This window comes from Heterocephalus glaber, unplaced genomic scaffold (genome assembly GCF_053883595.1).
Source record: "Heterocephalus glaber isolate CG9 unplaced genomic scaffold, H.glaber_assembly_v1.0 deba00001532, whole genome shotgun sequence".
Lineage (NCBI taxonomy): Eukaryota > Metazoa > Chordata > Mammalia > Rodentia > Bathyergidae > Heterocephalus > Heterocephalus glaber.
This window is the reverse complement of record NW_028258330.1, coordinates 27,669,534-27,688,248: the sequence shown is the minus strand read 5'-3', so window position 1 is coordinate 27,688,248 and position 18,715 is coordinate 27,669,534. Positions and strand designations below refer to the sequence as shown.

General features: G+C 49.2%; 1 protein-coding gene across 1 annotated transcript in view; it reads left to right on the top strand.

Moving 5' to 3' along the window:
* Positions 1-15,785, top strand: part of Mtcl2 (microtubule crosslinking factor 2) — a 65,272-nt gene extending 49,487 nt beyond the window's left edge. The window contains exons 11-15 of the mRNA XM_004867816.3: positions 622-873; positions 2,595-2,666; positions 3,627-3,697; positions 5,279-6,629; positions 8,780-15,785. Of these exons, the coding sequence (XP_004867873.2) occupies positions 622-873; positions 2,595-2,666; positions 3,627-3,697; positions 5,279-6,629; positions 8,780-8,935 (1,902 nt within the window). The 3' untranslated portion in view covers positions 8,936-15,785. The remainder of the gene's footprint in view (positions 1-621; positions 874-2,594; positions 2,667-3,626; positions 3,698-5,278; positions 6,630-8,779) is intronic.
* Positions 15,786-18,715: the final 2,930 nt, after the last annotated feature.

Genomic DNA, 18,715 nt, shown 5'->3' with positions numbered 1-18,715 from the left:
GCTCCCGCAAGCCCCGACATTCCAGGGGCTCCTAGCCCCTCACCAGCCACATGGGATTAACATCCCAGACCACATCCCCCAGTGTTGTGGGAGACATTGGCTCTTGAATTTTCTTGGTCTGGGACCAAGAAAAATGTCATGCTATGCTGGAGTAGTTCCTGCACACATGCATTGTGACTGTACATGTGTGAATGCATGTGTCCCTCCCCACGCAGCATCTTTGGGGGACAAGGCAGGGTCCCTGCTTTCTAGAAAGGGAGATAAAACATGTTCCCTATTAACCAAAATCTGTACTGCTGGTAAGAATTGATAAATATCAAGAGAAACAATAACTAGGAACATCTGCCGTGTTGTAGCTCTGTGACATGGGACACACAACTCCTTGGGACCTCTCCCTTCAGGAAACTGGAGAAGGTAATTCTGTGGCCAAGTTTCCATGGGGACACTGAGGGAAGGCCTGAGAGCCTGCAGCATGGAGCTTGGTTTGAAGAAGCGGCTCCTCAGTCCTTACTGGATACTGTGACCAAGGAGGGCTGTGGAGCCTTCTGGATGCTCAGGATGGGGAGAGGGCAGAGTGGAGTTCCCTGCTGCTGACAGCTGCCCGGCCCCTGTCCTCTGCAGATGGAGCTGAAGGCTGGGAAGGGGGCCGGAGACCGGGCAGGGCCTGACTGGAAGGCAGCCCTCCAGAGGGAGCGCGAGGAACAGCAGCACCTCCTGGCTGAGTCCTACAGCGCAGTCATGGAGCTGACTCAGCAGCTGCAGATCAGTGAGCGCAACTGGAGCCAGGAGAAGCTGCAGCTAGTGGAGCGGCTGCAGGGGGAGAAGCAGCAGGCAGAGCAGCAGGTGAAGGAGCTGCAGAACCGCCTAAGCCAGGTGAGTCTGGCTTCAGCCCACAAGACTTGAACTGAAAAGGAGAGTCACTTCTGGAAAAGTCCTGAGGGTGCATCTCTTCAGGCATTGCTGGACCCAGATGCTCAGACAATGAGGCCTGGGGTAGAATCTGTTTCAGATATAGCTGCATCCAGGCACTCAGAGATTACAGTAAGAACTAGGTCTTTCTCTCTGCCTCAGTCTCAAGCCTGCTTTCTTCTTTGTTCACTTTACTCTTAAGCAAACTATCCCCAAACATGGCTACTGTCAGTTTCATGCTCATATCTTGCATCTTAGCAAATACAATGGAAAGAGTTTCCTTTCCACAAGGTTCTGATTCTATACTCATGGGTCATGTGCCCACCCTTGGAGCCTACCAAAACCCAGGAACCAAGAGGGAGGAGGCAAGAGTGATTCTCATTGGAAAGTTGGAGTCCTGAGCAAAACAAGGGTGGGAGTATGAAAAGTAATCATTGACTATTACAGTTCACATCATGCACCCAGCTGCCACCCACCGCACTGCTATGCTTTTCTCTTTGACTTCCTCCTTTCTTTTACCGTTTTTTTTTTTTTTTTTTTTTGTAGCCCTGGAGATATATACCCAGAGCACAGATGGGGGCAAGGGCACCATACCTTGGGACCCACTACACTGTTGTTATTGTCATTGGTGCTCACTCAGCTTCCCAGTCTTGGGCAAGCTTCTTCCCTTCTCTCAGTCTTTACCCTCTCATCTGTGAAATGGAAATAAGCAGAGTCATATCTACCTTGTGGTTTCTGTAAGGGTGAAACAAATTAACATGGATATAGCAAACAGAAGAGGGGAGGGAGTCAGCGGTACCTCTGTGTTCAGTGGGAAGGAGTGCTGGGATCCATTAGTGATGGCCACCACTGATGACCAACAGGGTCCTTGGGTCTTTTTTTTTCACAGTACTGGAGATTGAGCCTTGACCTCAGGGCCTTCCCACTAAACTACATCCCCAATCCCTTATTTTTTTTTTTTTCTTTTTTTAAATTTTTTTTTTTATTAGTACCGGGGATCGAACTTGGGACCTTGCACTTGCAAGGCAGGCGGCAACACCACTGAGCTAAATCCCTGGCCCAAACACCACCTATCTGCCTTTTCTTTTTTTCAGTATCGGGGATCGAACTCGGGTCCTTGCACTTGTGAGGCAGGCAGTGGAACCACTGAGCTAAATCCTTGACCCCTTTATTCATTTATTTTTTCTGGTATCAGAATTTGAACTCTGGACTGCTTGCCAGGCAGGCATGGCACCACTGAGCTACATCCCAGCCCTTCTTTTCAGTTTTTATTTTGAACATGGGTCTTGCTAGATTGCTAAGTTGCCCAGGCTGGGCTAGAACTTGTGATTCTTTTTTTTTTGGTACAAGGGATTGATCTTGGGGCCTTGCGCTTGTGAGGCAGGGGGTGGAACCACTGAGCTAAATCCCCAGCCCTCATTTGCCTATTTATTTTGTTACCACATAGGTGGTCCTATGTTACATATACTGATAGCTCGCTCTAAGGATTCCTGCAAGTACTTCCTTGTATTATCATTTTCCAATTCCACCTTGTGGGTGGCTCAGAGCTGCTACTACTGAGAATCTGGCTCCTGATCCGTGACATGGGTTCTCTGACAGAGTGGAGTCTGGGGTGTAGCTGTGCTCAGAGCAAGTCTCTGCTCACCAGCTGTGCCCACCACTGATGCCTCTTTGCCCTTGTTCAGCTACAGAAGGCTGCTGACCCCTGGGTCCTGAAACACTCAGATCTGGAGAAGCAGGACAACAGCTGGAAAGAGGTGAGAGTGTTGCTGCCACCCATGTTCTCTTGGCTTCTGGATATACCATAAATTTAGTTCTCTTGTTTGTGGGGGACATGACAGGATGTTAACCCTGTCCTCCAGGGCTCCTTGGGGTTTTCAGCCCTGACATCTCTACCCCGTGGTTGCATGGTGTGTGACTTAGGAAGGGTCCTCTGCTGGGACCATCCTTCCACTCCTGGGAGAAACCTCTACCTCTCTTGGTATCACTTGTGCCTCTGTGGAAAGCAAGGTCTCTAAATGGCTATGGGATCTTGGGTATGTTAATCCCCACCTCTGGGCCCCAGTTGCCTCATTGATAAATGAGAATCTATTGTGGCCTAGCCCAGGGTGTAGAGATCAATAAGGTCACATTAATGACATCTACACATGAGGATCAAGTGCATTGTCACTAGAGCAATGTGCTAAATAACCAGATGGAACCTTTATATGGCCCATTTGGTCCTATGACAGCCTGGGGAAGTAGTGTGTCACTCAGAGACTTGAATCCAAACAACAAACATCTACCCTGGGGAGCTAAGGCAGGAGGATTTTCTTGGGAGCTCAGGGAAAGTTATAGGGGCTGTGCCTATAGAACCAGGGTGGAACAAGCCCACCTTGCTGCATGATCATTGCTGTCACTATGAACTAAAGAGCTGCCCATGGGGTGCTTTGTTGCTGCCACCACATTGGGAATAAGTTTTATGTGGTCATGCTTTCCTTGGGGATCACTCTTGGGGCCTCAGCTGCCCCACCCTGAATCTCATTCCTAGAGTGGAAGAGTTAGATACAGTGCAGCCAGAAGCTACCCAATGGGCATTCAGGATCATTGGTGACATTATTCAGCTCTCCAGATCAGGAGACACAGGCATGGAGGGCCAGGCCTAGCTCCCACACTCTCCTCCTATCACCTTCCTTCAGTGGCCAGAGCTGATCCTTCCTATCTTTCTTCTTCAGCAGACAAGAAGTGAGAAGATCCACGACAAGGAGGCTGTTTCTGAAGCTGAGCTTGCGGGAACTGGTTTAAAGAGGTGCTGGCAGCCCCTGCCCTGCCCTGCCCACACCCCAGCCCACCTGGCCTGCATCTTCCCCTTTTCAGAATTGGGAGAGCACTGGGGTGTGATTTCTATGGAACCCAAGTCTCTCAGGAGCAGGAAAGTCTGGGGGAAATGGGGATTCCAGCCAGGATTCCAGGCTGCAGTTTGATGTTTGTTTTAGATTCTGGGCATGGAAAACTGGCACCCTACCTTATTCTCACTAACACACTGTTTAGCTCCTCTTGGATTCTTTCTAATATGTGGTGTTAGGAGAGTTGCAGTGGGCATCATGATGGGATTATTAGGCAGCTTCCATTGAGCACAGCTCCATGAGGACCCCTGAGACAGGACCATATCTCACTAGTAGGAAACCCATGAAAGGAGTGAGGGAGACAGAACCCCCCAGAGCAGCTCAGAAGCAAGAGGCCCAAGCGTGGGAGAACAAGCGCTGCAGCCAGAGGGCTAGGTTTGATTTCTAGCTCACCTTGGGGAGTACCTCTCCTCTCTAGTGGGATATTAGAAGCTGCCCCTTCTAGGCTGTCAGAATGGTTGGGCATGTGCAATGGACTTTCATGTGCCCAGCCCTTCAGGCAATAAGTGCCCTATGTGTGCTGATGATTTAATGGAATCTAAGTTTGGGCTCCCCCTGAAACAACCTGAGACAAGGATTTACATGCAAATAGTTTATTTGGGAGTGGATTCCAGGAAATGGCCTAAAAGTGAGACAGGGAAGGAAGAACAGCCGGTAAAAAGAGTTGTTCTGTGAGCAGCTGACACTCAGTCTCACTGAGGAACTCTGGGAGCCAGAGGAGAACATGCACTTCAGAGTTACCCACTGAGGAACATGGGGAAACCAGCTTAAAGCGCTGGGAGGCTGAGGTGCCTACTCACCAAGTCCTGCTCGTGGTTTGTTGAGGGGTGTGTTTGGGGGCATTAACTCTGCTCTTCCTAGCTTCCTCTGTCTAGAAACCAAGTGTGTTGGTTACTTTTTTCTCTCGTGGCTGAGACAAAATAGCCAACACCCAAAGTTAAAGGGGAAAGGGTTTATTTAGCTCACAGTTTGTAGAGGATTTAGTCCATGATCGGCTGGCTCCAAGGCAGGGTGGCTTGGTAGAGGGGAATTGCAGAGGAGAAACAGTTCATGGCAGCCAGAAGGTAGCAAAAGCAACATGGGACCTTAACAGCCTCTTTCTGCTCTTTTTATCTTATTCAGACTACCAGGATTCGGGTGGTGCCAAACCAATCACATGTAGTGGTTTAGTAATCACACGCCCTTAATCCTAGCATCACAAATTCCAGATTTAGCTACCTTAGAAAAAGACTGCATGAGGCTTTGGGAGGACGTCTAGACACAAGCCACAACACCATAGCCAGAAAAAAAGCCCTGAGGTAGAAGATAGCAGGTGTTCAGAGGATGCAGGTAGGAGTGAGAGAAGATGGGAGGCACCCACGGTGACTTCTAGAGGTGAGCAAGGAGCCTCGGTCCTGGCCTGCACACACCAAGGAAGTAGACCATGTATGTGCTCAGCGTGTTATTTTCCACTAATACCACTTTTTCTTTTCTGCTCTTCCCAGGACCAAATCTGTCTCCTCTATGTCTGAGTTTGAAAGTTTGCTCGACTGCTCCCCTTACCTTGCTGGTGGAGATGCCCGGGGCAAGAAGCTACCCAGCAGCCCTGCCTTTACCTTTGTAAATCCCGAGCCGGTGGATCCAGAGAAAGAAGCCAAGGAAAACCCTGGGCTCTCCTCACAGGACTGCAACCGCTTGGGCACCCTGGCCTGTCAGGACCCTGCTGGGAGGCAGATGCAGCGCAGCTACACAGCTCCGGACAAGACAGGCATCCGAGTCTACTACAGCCCCCCAGTGGCACGGCGCCTGGGTGTGCCTGTGGTCCATGACAAGGAGGGCAAGATCCTCATTGAGCCCGGCTTCCTCTTCACCACAGCCAAGCCCAAAGAGTCAGCCGAGGCTGACGGGCTGGCTGACAGCTCCTATGGCCGCTGGCTCTGCAACTTCTCCCGGCAGCACCTGGATGGGGGTTCTGGGGGCAGCACCTCGGGTCCTGGGTCTGCCTTCCCCACCACTCTGCATGACTTTGAGATGTCGGGCAACATGAGTGACGACATGAAGGAGATCACGAACTGTGTGAGGCAGGCCATGCGCTCCAGCTCGCTGGAGAGGAAAGTGAAGAGCACGTCCAGCCAGACAGTGGGCCTAGCCAGTGTGAGCACTCAGACCATCCGCACAGTCAGTGTGGGCCTGCAGACAGACCCACCACGCAGCAGCCTCCATGGCAAGAGCTGGTCACCCCGCAGTTCCTCACTTGTGTCCGTGCGCAGCAAGCAGATCTCTTCCTCCCTGGACAAGGTCCACTCACGCATTGAGCGACCATGCTGCTCGCCCAAGTATGGCTCACCTAAGCTCCAGAGGCGATCTGTGTCCAAGCTGGACAGCACCAAGGACCGCAGCCTGTGGAACCTGCACCAGGGCAAGCAGAACGGCTCCGCCTGGGCCCGTTCCACCACTACACGGGACAGCCCTGTGCTGCGGAACATCAATGACGGGCTGTCCAGCCTCTTCAGCGTGGTGGAGCATTCAGGGAGCACAGAGTCTGTCTGGAAACTCGGCATGTCTGAGGCCCGGGCCAAGCCTGAGCCTCCCAAATACGGCCTTGTGCAGGAGTTCTTTCATAATGTGTGTGGCCGTGCACCAAGTCCCACCTTGGCAGCAGGGGAGGAGAGCTCTAAGAAGCCAGAGCCCCTCTCCCCAGCCAGCTACCATCAGCCAGAGGGCATGGCCAGGATCCTGAACAAGAAAACAGCCAAGGCAGGTGGTGGTGAGGAGGCCAGAGCCACCATGCTCCCTCAGGTGGGGAAGGATGGTGTCCCACGGGATGGAGACGGAGCCTCAGTCCTTCCCAATGAGGTGGGTGGGTGTAGTTTGCACTTTTTCTTGGGAGAAGGGATTAGCTTGTAAGGTCCAAGCTCTTTTGGTTTTTAAACTCGAAGCATATGATCCCATGTCTGAAAAAGTTCTTAATGATGGTCAGGGATGGAGATGGAAGCTCCCTGACTGGGGAACAGCACATACCTGGTGGTCACATGGTCTGAATCCCAAGAGACCAGTGAGCATGGCTTAACTGGCTGCTTTGCCACCACACAGCGGTGATCTCCGGGGAAGAGGTGTTGCCCCCAGTGGTGGGCCTGTAAGAGCCAATCATTAACTGTTCTGTGTTAGTAGTATTGCCTTGGTACCTGAGATTGTCCAGGTGGGAGGATTGACACCATAAAGATAGGAAAAGGCTGCAAATCAGAGTTCCTCCCCTCCTAGAAATCTCCTTTCCTCCTCTCCTGTTCTCTCCCCTTGTCATGGTACAGGGGATTAAACTCAGAACATCCTGCACGCTAGACAAACACTGTACCACTGAGCTATACTCCTAGCCCTTTTTATTTCATTTTTGAGACAGGGTCTCACTCAGTCACCCAGGCTGGGTTCAAACCTGCAATCCTCCTGCCTCAGCCTCATGAGTAACTGGGATTACAAGCATGGGCCATCATACCTAGCTGAAAACTGGTTATTAAACATTAACCCACCTGGGCCGGGGATTTAGCTCAGTGGTTTCGCCATCTGCTGCGCAAGTGCGAGGACCCAAGTTCGATCCCTGGTACCAAAAAACAAAAAACAAAAAACCATTAACCCACCTGCCACTTCCCCCACCCCATCTACATTTCCCAGCCAGGGAATGATGGCACAAACTTGTAATCCCAGCACTCTGGGAGGCTAAGGGAGGAGGATTGCAAGTTTGGGTGACTTAGTGAGACCCTGTCTCAAAGTAAAAAATGAGTTATAAAAAGGGGCATGGGGATATAGTTCAGAGCAAATGCCCTAGATTGAGTTCCCAGTACCATTAAAAAAAAGACTTCCCACTTAAGTGTTCACATTCTCTCTGACTCTTCTATTGCCACTCCTGATAGCAATTCTGATAAATTTGGGATTATTTGAATGTTAGTAAAGGAATGGATCTAAGTTAGAGATACAGAAGGAGAAGGTAGACGTCTCTGAAGGTTGACAGTGTCTTATGGAACCTAAGAACAAGGACCTGACAGCCTCAGCAGCTTCTCCATCTGTCCTCCCTCTTGAATTTCATTTTCTGTTATGTCTTCCTCCTTCTCTGTGTCTTTCTATTGCATTTTTAGGAGTAGCTGGGCTGTTCCAGCTCTGGTTTTGTAACATCTTCCACCTAAAGCACCTAGGAGGCACTGACTCAAATCCCTCCATCCCAGTTTCACATTTCTGAAAGAAACTGATTGGTCCACGTTGGGTCAGATGTACCACTTGGTGCAGTCGGCTGTGGCCACGGCTAGTGCTGTATGGTCTGCTGGGGACTCAGTGCGGGCCGCAGGTGGGGACCCAGAGATATGAGGAGGCTGTGGGGGGGGGTGTGCTGTGCTGACCCAAAAGGTCTCCTTCCCTATTATTGTATGTTTAGGTGATTTCTAGTTTTCCTCTATTATAAATAGTACTGGGGTAAAGATCTTGTTCTACAGTTTTAGACATTTCAGATTATTTCCTTACGCTTGAGCTGTAGAAATGTGATTATAGGATAAAATAACATAAATGTTAAAAGTATTTTACAAATGTTACAAATTGTCTTTTAAAGAATATGTCCTGGTGGGGGTGTAGCTCAGTGGTAGAATGTTTTCATAGCAGTCATGAGTCCCTGGGTTCAGTCCTAAGCGCTGAAAAAAAAAAAAAAAACCCACAAGTGAATTGGGTAAGTACAATATTTTCATTCAGTAGAATATTATAGAACCATTAAAAAAGATTTAGACTACAGTTAAAAGTTTAAAAAAAGTTGTTTAAAAAAAGTGTGCATGCTTTCCAATTGCAGAATGGGCTGTTGTGAGGTCATAGTGGTAAATGTACATATCAGTATATTAAGAATAAGCAAAAATTGGTCCAGAAGCTGTCCCAAGGCCAGGCCCTAGGGAACTGGTCTGTGGGTAGTCTGAGCTATATGGGTCGTCTAGACTGTACTTCCTGGCTCCTCCTGACTTCCTTCCTCCTCCTCCTAGGATGCTGTTTGTGACTGTAGCAGCACCCAGTCTCTCGCCGCCTGCTTCTCCCGGCCATCCCGCTCTGCCATCCGCCACTCTCCTTCCAAGTGTAGGCTGCACCCTTCCGAATCTGGCTGGGGAGGGGAGGAGAGGGCAGCCCCCTCCAGTGAGTGACAGAATATCCAAGTCCCCACCTCAACTCACCCAGTCCCTGGATGACAGGAGGGAACAGTGGAGAGGAGGTGAGGAGAGGAGGCGAGGGGCTGTTCCCTCAGCAACGCGGCTCCCTGGAGGGACAGCAGCTGTGCCACTGCCAGCAGAGAGCTTTCATATCAAGGTAAAGCAGGGTCTCATGCTGACCACTGGGTGGTAATCTCTGACTTCCCAAGGGAAGACAGTGAGCAGGAGAAGGACCACAGCTGGGCCTTGTAAGCTTCTACGGAGAGCTCATCAGGACTGATCCCTGGTCCTAAAGGAGACCTTTGTCTGCTTCTACCCGCACCCACTCCTTGCAAGAGCCCAGGAAGGGATATACCTCCAGCCATGCCTGTGAGGAAAGGGCCTCACAGAGATATTACCTGCTGACTGCACCCTTTCCCTGGGAAGGAGATGTCACTGAGAAGAACTGCCTTTGCTCTTGGACCCACCTTGGTGTTCCCGGTAGAGCAGGGCTGGACATCAACACCATAGCCTCCACCACCTTCTCTCCCTATCCCTGCTGCCCCAGATTGCTAGGAGTTTAGGGGGTATGAGAGGGCAGTAGTCAGGGCCAAGTGTCTATTTGGAATCCTGGAGCCCTGGATCTCCCTGCCCATACCTGGATGCAGCCCAAACTGGGAGATAAGGTGGAAATGTGTAGGGAATTGCCTGCCTTGCCAAGGTGACTTGCAGGAACCCAACCTTCCCAGGAGACTCGGTGAGGCCAGAAATAAGTAGACTCAATCTCAAGACCTAGTACATAGATAAATGCCTACATGCCCACGCCTTGATCTCTGGGGCCTCTTTCCCTGGTGCCCTGAAGGGGCACCGCATCTCCACTGTGTTTACATCCTGCAGCTGGTGAGATATTCCCAATACAAGACGCCCAGGTGGTCAGGTCAGGCCAATAACTCCAAGAACTCAGTGTCCCAGGACACAGTAGCAGACTGGGGCATGGAAACACATGTCTTGCCTAGATTGTTTATTTGAATTTTTCATACTATAAATATTTAAGGTAGTTTACTTTATTTTAATAATTTAATTTACCCAAAAGCCCCCAAGTTAATTTATTGGAGGGTAAGACCTGTATTTTTGCCACTGGGACAATGTGGGGCCTCAAACCTCATGAACAGGCGTGAAGTCCCCCCATATGGATGAGGCAGCTCAGCTGCCAAGTTCTGGTCTCCTGCTCAGTTTGGGGGGCCCCTCCCCAGAGCTAGGGCCTGCAGCTTGCTCCTCCACCTCACTGACCATTCAGCTTCAGTGTACTCCTTTCACTTAGTACGTGGTACTTGCCTGGCCTCCGTAGGTCCGTGTGTAAATGCGCTGGACAGGGTGGCCGGCCAGACTGACGCCACCATTCCCCAAACATCCTCCATTTCCCTTCTTGTTTTCCTCCCTTCTCTGACACCTTTCTCAATAAGTCAAATGCAGATTACCATGGCTCCAGCAAGAGCATGGAGATCCCTCCAACTTTCCCAAGTGAGAACTTGCAGGAAAACAGGATGAACTTCGAGAATGTTGTTTATTGCAGCTTTGCACACGGATCTGAGAGTGTCTACCAGCCCGCCAGCCTTTTCACCAGCCTGTCTCCTTAGCCTTATGGCCTCTCACTGCTCTTCTCCCAGCCTCAGCTCCACTGCCTGCCCTTTCTCACACCCGTGGGAACCACAAGTGCCGTCTGATGGACTGAAGTGTGGCTCGCTGCAGTACAGTGAGGAGGGCCTCACATTCCCTCCCCCTCGGTGCCAATGAACCCATTTTGGTTGCACACATGTCCACCTTCCCTCTGTCAACCCACAGATGTGCAATCCTCCTGCCACTGCTGGGAACCAAGAGTCACATCCCAGGATGAATAGGCTTGTCTGCAGAATTCCCCCATCAGAAAGGATGCAAGTCAGCAGTGTTGCTAGTTTGTCCCCAGGATGCAGAAGACGGCTTGCACTCCCACCTACTAGTTCCCAGTGTACCCTTTCAAGGGCATCTGGACAGACACCCAGAATCTTTTATCTCCATTCCCTATGGGCAGCATGTCATTCCTGCCAGCTGCTCCTTCATACTCTAGTGACTTGGATGGACAGAGCGGGTGGCCAGTGGAGTTGTGGGCCAGTGCCTCTACAATACTGCCACTTCCACCCAAGAGGTCAGGGGCCCCTCCACATCTGTCTCCAGGTGAAGGGGTTCACATAGGTCACAAGCCACAAGAGGCCTTCTGCCACCTCCCAGAGCTGCAGAAGGCCAGGGAGGCTGCACTCTTAGCCTTGGGGAAAAGTCCCGGTGAGACCCAAACCCCAAGGCCTGTGGGCCACTTAGCCTTACCATCGTCCTCATCTGAGATTGTCATGCTATCTTTATCGTCACAGCATCTGGCCCCAATGGGTGTTTGAGGTTCCAGGTCTTGGTTTTCAGCGAAGTCCCAGTTTCTCCTTCTTGGCATGCCACTGTTCAAGGCCACTTGTCAATGTTCCTACAGAAGCCTCTGGATGTGGGGCTTGATGGGATTTTGAAAATGTTACGTGTAAATATTGGTTTGGTTTAATTTTTTAGCATTTTACTTGGTAACTGGTTGTGTTTTCTTTCTTGGGGTGGGAGGGTTGGTTTGTAAAAACTCTCTACTCTTTTGGAATGTGATTTCTAAGTTTGTTTTGTCAAATGCCTTTTACATCTTGGTAACATTCCCAAAGCAGAAACTGCCTGACCCACAGTGGGGTCTCCCTTAGAGAACTGAGAGTCCCAAGATGGAATGCTGCCCTTCTTCCCCTTTCTACTCCTCTCTACCTTTTGACTGCTACCCCTTCCACCTTCTCCTCACCTAATCTTCTTCCTTTTGTCCTGTCTCTTAAACCAAAGTCCCAAGGAACCCTGGGGTCCCAGTCCCCTACAGACTGGTTGACTTGGATCCATGGGTTGGCATCAGCTGGTTGGGGGAAAAGGTGTACTATTTCTATGGTTGACCCCACACTAAATGACTTCCCATTTCTTATGTCTGACCTCTTCCCAGAGCCAAATTAAATCCTCCTGCAATGGGCTCTGTATTTGAAATGAAAATCAACTTTAACACATCAGTGACTCTAAGGCCTGGATGCACAAGGGATCAGAATCTAATTCCTGTCCCCTGCCCATTTCCTCAACAAAGGCTGACCTGTAAAAGGACTGTGCTTTATGAACTCGAAATGGGTCCCATCCCTTGGCCTCCCTTGGGTTGCTCTTCTACCAGCTAGCCTCCAGGTCACAAAGCTGAGGGCTCAAAGGCTTGACCCTAATCTTACATTTCCATGCCTATTCAGCTCCATCATGCCCACTCCCATGCACCTTTCATGGATTTATCCCCTGTCTTCTTCTGTTGCCCATGTAATATCCAGACTTTTCCTCCTTTTCCCTGCCCATCCAGGATGTTCCCCCTTCCAGCCTTAGCAGCCTCTAAGCTCCCACTACCTCTTCTTTAATAATAATAATAATAATAATAATAATAATAATAACAACCCCCTGTACATCCTGCCCTATGCACTTTACTATTTAGAGATCATTTCCCAATCCCCCATCCCCTCCATGTCTCTCAAGGACAACTGTAGGAAGCAGCCTTGGCAGAGCTTCATGCGTTCATTCTGTGTCCAGGGCCTCTGCAACTGAGCTACATCCCCAGCCCTTTTTAATTTTTTATTTTGAAACAGAGTCTCATTAAATTTCCCAGGCTGGGCTTGAACTTGTGATCCTCCTGCCTCATCCTCCCAGAGTCCTGGAATTACAGGCATGCGCCACAACACCTGGCTGCATGATGCTATATTCTTAAAAAGAACCCTGTCCACCTCAACCAATCTTGGTGGTTTTTTTGTTTGTTTGTTTGTTTGTTTGTTTTCCAATCTTGGTTTTGATCTAATTATCCTGAAGATTTCCAAGAATCATCAGAGGCAATTTATAATTTTAGTCATATGTGTTTCACAATACAAGAATAGAAAAATGCAAAAAGTAGAAAACAACACATACTAAAATGATTATTATTCAAATCTACCTAATTTAATTCCTATAACCATGCAGTTAACTTTCACTCTTAGCTGGCCAAGGTATTACACACCTGTAATTCCAATTACTTAAGAGGCTGAGGCAGGAGGATCATGTATTTGACCCCAGCCTGGGCAATTTAATGAAACTGTCTCAAAAAAATAAGGGCTGGGGATATAGCTCAGTGGTAGGGCACTCCTGGGTTCAATCCATAGTACTGAGAAAAATTTTTTTTCTTTCCCTCTGTTTTCCTAGCAGCCATGATAAAAAAGAAACAATCAGAATTTTATAACTTTCATCATCCATTCATGGGAAGTGGAATGCTATAACTTTTGTCTTTTGTTTCTAGCTTTTTTAGGGGAAGAGGATACTGAGAATTGAACCCATGGCCTTCACACCGAGCCACATCCCCAATCCTTTTTTATTTTGAGACAGGCTCTTCCTTAGTTATCCAGTTTGGGCTCACACTTACAGTCCTCCTGCCTCAGCCTCCCAGAGTGTCAGGATTACAGGCATGTGCCAGCATGCCCTGCTCTGGCTCCTCTTCTGCTTAGCTTGTTCGCACCAGCAGATGGGCCAGCCCATGGCCAGGTTTTCCTCTTCTAGATCCCAGGCTTATTTTATTGTAGCACCATCCCTCAGCCTTCCCACAGCATCCTCCCCAGCACTGCTCCTTCCTGTGGGTTTTCCTACAACCTCAGCAACACACTCCTCCCTCCCACGGTCACATTCAGGGAAGTACCCCTGGCTGCCCTGTGTATTTATTTTGTGTTTTCTCACACTAGAGTGGGCCCTTTCCCCGATGTATCATGCAGCACAGCCTTGCCAGCCCTTCTCATTGGGTTCACACTCCCCTAGCACCTCCCAGTGCAGAAAGACATCCCCCAGGCCCACCCTCCAAGCCATACTGTCTTTCTGTCCACAGCCTCCAAGTAGCAACCCCAGCACCTTCCACTGAGGAGAGTGTGGTGGGCATGAACTTGGATTCCCTCTTCCAGCCTCCTCTGCCCTCCCCAGTGCTACATGGCCTTAGTTGTAAAGCAGATGCAGCCCGACTTGGGTTCTTCTCTCTGTGGCCATCTGTCCCACTATCTGAGCAACTCTCTGTCCGCTCTGGGCCACCTTACCTCCCAACCTAACAAAACTTGCAGTTTGCAGAATCCCCAGACCCAACATCCACGGGACTGAAGACAATTCTGGGCCTGAATTCCTCCTCAGGTCTCCACCACTTGCCCTGCGCACTCCAACCTTACCCTCCAGAGACCCTCCTTGTCCCCTCATCTATCCCATTGGCCCTGCTCCCCTCCCTTTTCACCTATCACCAGGTCTTTGGACACCAGACCCCAGGGATTTCTTCAACATCCTGGATGGACTAGGCAGTCAGGGACAGGCTGCCTCCTTTGAAGCTCCATTCTGAAACCACCCAAGCCACTCTCATGAAGAGGGCCCTCAACTAGCAGTCTGCCCCTATTCTTGGCTGATCTCATCTCTGGCTCTCCCAACTTTATGGTCCTCTGAGGAGCACTAGGATGACCCTATGGGCCCCAGAGGACCCCTCAGGTCCTGTAGCCCCATCCTTTCTCTGCTTGGCCCTGGTATCCTGGTTCCTCTCTCAGCTGTGCCAGTGATCTCTGTGCCTTAGTTTACTTCTCTGCACAGGGGGGCGCTCACCACAAGACCATTCCCGTTAGCTTTTTAGATCCTTTGGTGCCTATAATGCTGGCTCTTGCCAGCATGGCTCTGGCTAGGGGTACCAGGTTGCTGAGGATGAGGTGACTAGGGACACCATTCCAGACCAGTAGTTTTCAGATTGTGTCCCAGTAGCAGAATGAGAATCTGACAGAAGTGCAGATTATCAGCCCTGCCCAATATCCACTGGATTAGAACTTCTGGAGCAGGGCCTACCAAGTTAGGGTTTGACAGAGCCTTCCAAGTCATTCTAATATACACAGGTTTGCCAACTGGACTCCTCCCAGTATTGCCTTGGGAGGGGCTGGGGTTGGCCCAAGCCAAGAATAATGGAAAGCATTTCATCTGGACTTCTGAGATTGGAGAAGCCCCCAAACAAAACCAACCCTCTGTGTCTTCTTTCTAAAAGCCAGAGAGGATGCAGTTTTCCTCTTTTCTGCTCCTGGCTGGGTTCCAGCTCTATTCACCTCTCCCACCTGTCTGGATTTTCCAGACTGCTGCGTGGGTATTAGGAGTAGGCAAGGGTGGGAGCCCTGGGGAGGCAGGTGGCAGAGGAGACTGTTTATCCTTTGGGAACATCATAGGCCAGATGGCTTCTCTTGAAATGGAAAGAAAGCCAACTACACAAGAAGAGAATCCTAAATCTCCTTGTGCTCCCTTTCCTTTTCCTGTCTCTCCTCTTCCTCCCTTCCCCACCCCACAGAGAACTTGTAGACAGTGCCAAAAAACCAGCTCTGGCCCCCAGCCCCTTGGGAAGAGAGCCAGAAGTTGCCCTTCCTCATCCTGCTCCCCCCATCCCCTGCCAGTACTGTGAAGCCCCCTTCCTGCTCAGCCTGATTTCCTGGTGAGGGTCCTGTAGTCATGGGTCCCGGGGGAGCCCCAGGGAAAGGCCCTCGGGAGGGAAGGGACCAAGGGCATCCTTGGGCCAACTGTCCTCCTCTTCCTTACACTGTTTGCTCCTCCTCACTTCTGTCTTCAAAAGGCTCCTTCCCAGGATGGATTGGGTGCTAGGACTACTGCAGTCCAATCCACCAGCTCTCCCTGCCCTGTCTTATTTTGACATGAGAATAACTGTACAGTATGAACTTACAAAGTGTTTTTAATGGTTGTAGATTGGAAATAAAGTATGTCATATGAATGGTTGCTGTGGACTTGGCCTCCTCTCTGATTTCTCCAGCAGATCTGAAACTCAACTCCATCTCACCTGCTGTTGCCAGGGGAGAGGGGACTGCCGCAACCAGCTGGCAGGTTTGGAGTCACTTGGCAGGAACCCCCAGGTGTTCTGGCTGCTGAGTACTGGTAACTCAGTGTCTCCCACAAAATGTGTTATGACCACTGAGAAACAAAGCACAGCATTCAAAAAGAAAAATAGAATTAAACTTTTCTACAAAAGACAGTTTATTCTGGAGAAAAAGACACTTGACATTTCAGAGTAAATTATACTGAATCATTTCATTCCACAGGTCAGGAATTAGGGAGCTGGGTAGTTCTTTTTTTTTTTTTTTTTTTTTGGTACCGGGGACCGAACTTGGGTCCTTGCACTTGCACAGCAAGCAGCGAAACCACTGAGCTAAATCCCCGGCCCTGGAGGTGGGTAGTTCTGATTCAGGGTCTCTGGAAGTTGTAGTTAGACATCATTTAGGCTGCAGTGTTTTTTGTTTGTTTGTTTGTTTGTTTGTTGTTGAGACAGGGTCTTACTGTGTAGTTTAGACTGGCCTTGAACTCACTATGTACCCCAGGCTGGCCTTGAACTCACAGTGGTCCTCCTACCTCAGCTTCCCTAGTGCTGGGATGACAGACATGGGCCACCATGCCCGGCCACAGTGTTATTGTATGTATGTGTGTGCATGTATGTGTGCACACACAAGCTCACTGGGGATGGAACTCAAGGCTTCACTCATGCAGAGCAAGTGCTGTACCACTGAACTACAGCCTAACGCTGGCTGCAGTTTTCTGAAAGCCAGACAAAGGCTGGAAGATCCATTTACAAGGTGGCTAATTCACATACCTAGCAAGTTGGTGCTGGCATGTGGTCCTCTCCAAAGAGCTCCTTGTGTGTCCTCCCAAGGGGGCTCACTTCCCCCAGAGGAAGGGCCCATGAGAGAGCAGGGTGGAAGTCACACTATCTTTTATAGCTAAGCCTTGAAAGTCACACACTATCATTTCCACTGTTGGTTACACAAACCAGTCCTCCAGTGTAGGAAAAAACTGCACAAGGGCATGAACGCCCAGAAAATGGGGTCATTAGGGGTTGTCTTGGAGGCTGGCTATCACATGATGCTTTGACAGCTCTCCTCTTTTATGTGGGGCTAACTATAGTGAGTTCTGTGCCAAGCATTGAGGATACAACAGGTCAACGTAGAAAATATCAAATGTCAGTAGCAAGGGGTATCCTGGGAGATCAGGAAAAGCTCCAGAGAAGTACAAACATCTGAACTGACATGAGGTTGAAATGTTGACCAGATGAAGGGGATAGTAGTGCATTGTAGGCAGGAGACAAGGGGAGATAGTTCAGGGAGAGGAAAGTATGCATGAAAGCCCAGTAAAAAGACAGCAGAGTAGAACTGGAGAAATGATAGAAGTTTGAGGTCAATGGAATGAGGAATGATAAAGAAGAGGCAGGGTAAGATCTTACAATGCGTTTGCCGCCTGCCTTGAAAGTGCAAGGTCCTGAGTTGGATCCCCGGTACCAAAAAAAAAAAAAAAAAGATCTTACAGTGTCTTATAGGGAAAGAGTCTTTTTTTTCCTCATTACTAAGAATGGAACCCAAGATGCTTTATAAATGAGCTACACCCTTTTTTATTTTTTTATTTTAGACAAGATCTTGCTGTGTTCCCCGGGCTGGCCTCAAACTTGCAATCCTCCTCCCTCAGCTTCCTAGCTAGGATTACAAGTGTGCACCACCATACCCAGCTGGGAAAGAATATACATCTTGTAGACAGGAAGAAACCATACATTCAAAGCAAGGAGGGCCGGGGATTTAGCTCAGTGGTTCCACCGCCTGCCCCACAAGCGCAAGGACCCGAGTTTGATCCCCAGTACCAAAAAAAAAGCAAGGAAAGGACACTGTCAAAGGATGTACTGGGTTTAGTTTCCATAAAGCAGTATACTCAGTGTGACCCAGGATGGGCAGCCCTGGGTGAGACGGTGGGGCGGGGCGGGGGGCACTTTTAAGTTCTCTTAATGCAACATTGACACATGGGGAGTTGAAGATGGGGGCATTCATAGAGCTGGAAAACTCTGAGCTCCAGAAAGTGATATTAAGGGAACCAAGGGCAAATCTCTGCTATCAGATGGTTGGATCCAGCAGGCTGGAACCACAGGTTGGAAATTTCAGGAAGGCAGATTGCTACCTTTTACCAGAAAACTTTTCCAGTGACCACAGCTGCTAAAGAAGGATGATCACAATCATGTTCCTGTTGCCTTTCATCCATTCCTCTTTTGGACTTTATGGATTGCTCTTAATTCACCATCTTCAAGTTTCAGATCTGGAAAAAAAAAAAAGACTTCTATATGTGGTAGCATATGCCTAAAACCCCAGCATTCTGGGAGACTGAGGTAGGAAGATTGTAAGTTTCAGTCTAGCTTGTTAATAAAAACCCTCTCTCAAAGTAAAAAAAAAAAAAAAAAAGAGCTAGGGATGTATCTCAGTGTTAAGGCTCTGGGTTCAATCTCCAGTACAATAATTAATAAAATAAGTAGGACTGGGGATATAGCTCAGTAGTAGGGGATCTGTCTAGCATATTCAAAGCACTGGGTTCAATTCTCAGTACTGAAACAACTAGGTTTGCTTTCAGTATTACTGGGTTAACAGACATACTGGAAAAGTGGTAGTTAAAAAGTGGACTAGTCTTCAAGGCTATGAAATTAAGGGACACACCTGGAGACAACTCAGCCTTTAAATACTGTGTATTCTGCAGAGCAGAAATATCACGAAGCCAGAGCCAAGAAAAACAAGATCATCAAGATCAAATCCAGGGCCAGGGATTTAGCTCAGTGGTGCTGCCGCCTGCCTCACAAGCACAAGGTCCTGAGTTCAATCCCCAGGACTAAAAAAAAAAAAAGTC